This window comes from Mus caroli, chromosome 8 (genome assembly GCF_900094665.2).
Source record: "Mus caroli chromosome 8, CAROLI_EIJ_v1.1, whole genome shotgun sequence".
Taxonomy (NCBI): domain Eukaryota; kingdom Metazoa; phylum Chordata; class Mammalia; order Rodentia; family Muridae; genus Mus; species Mus caroli.
In genome coordinates this window covers 11476637-11477591 of record NC_034577.1, presented here as the reverse complement: position 1 = coordinate 11477591, position 955 = coordinate 11476637, and the positions used below count along the sequence as shown (strand labels likewise).

The window sequence follows — 955 nt, the reverse complement described above, 5'->3', positions numbered from 1 at the left end:
GTCACCAATAGCGTGCACTTGAGTGTGACTGTCTCGCCCTCTCTTCTGAAGGTGACCCCGAATTTCTCCAAAAACTGGACATCAAAATGTGTGTACGGGATCACAGATGAAAGGGGCACTGGAGTGAGAGGAGATACAGTTAGCGCCCAGCATGTCTGCACAGCAAACGCTCAGAGCCACTGCCAGCTGCCAGGTGCTTCCTTGCCTGGCTATAGAGTATGAGTCCTTGGGGGGTTGGGTTGGGGTACCTCAGGGTCTGTATCCTCCAAACTCATGTGCTGAATCCCTAAGCATTGTGGTATGAGGACAGCAGGGCATTCAGGGGTGATTCAGCTTTGGTGAAATTATGATGAGGGGCCCCGAGATGGGTCAGTATCCTTCCTTATAGATGGGCAAGTGAGCAGGCTGTGTACCCAGAAGAATGAAGGAAAACTATCTGCAAGCCAGGATACAGCCTTCCCCAGAACACACACAGGCAGCCTGGGATATCAGACCTGCAAACACAGAACTATAGAAAACAATGGCCCCTGCTCTGTCGGCCTGCCTGCTGGGAGATGGCCATTCTGTTGTCAGAAAAGCAGCTTATCTGTCTTGTCATTAGGGGCATGGTAACACAGGGACACTACACACAGCATGAGCCTTACTGTGTTTACAGTGTAGGATTTACATCCCACCTCTGCCCAAAGGGTGACTTTGGGCAAGTTATGCCCACTGAAGTTATAGAATTTCCTTCTTTAAAATAAACNGTGGGACAGTTCTTATCCATGTGTTATTTCACAGTAAGAGCACTAACTAGAGCTGGAGATGTCAACTAGAACCAGAATAAACCCTGGAAAGGTACCTGGTAGAATATATGTGCTTCAGAAAAAAACCAATAGGTTTGTTTATTTGGTTGCTATAGCGATGGTATGGGGCCTTGCATGCCCTGTGTGCACACAGCCACTGTGTACCAGTG

At 48.5% G+C, this 955-nt stretch overlaps 1 protein-coding gene across 1 annotated transcript in view; it reads right to left on the bottom strand.

The window, feature by feature from the left end:
- LOC110300124 (myomesin-2-like) overlaps nt 1-955 on the bottom strand; it is a 70168-nt gene that overhangs the window by 46672 nt on the left and 22541 nt on the right. The window contains exon 9 of the mRNA XM_029480673.1: nt 6-118. Within this exon, the coding sequence (XP_029336533.1) occupies nt 6-118 (113 nt within the window). The remainder of the gene's footprint in view (nt 1-5; nt 119-955) is intronic.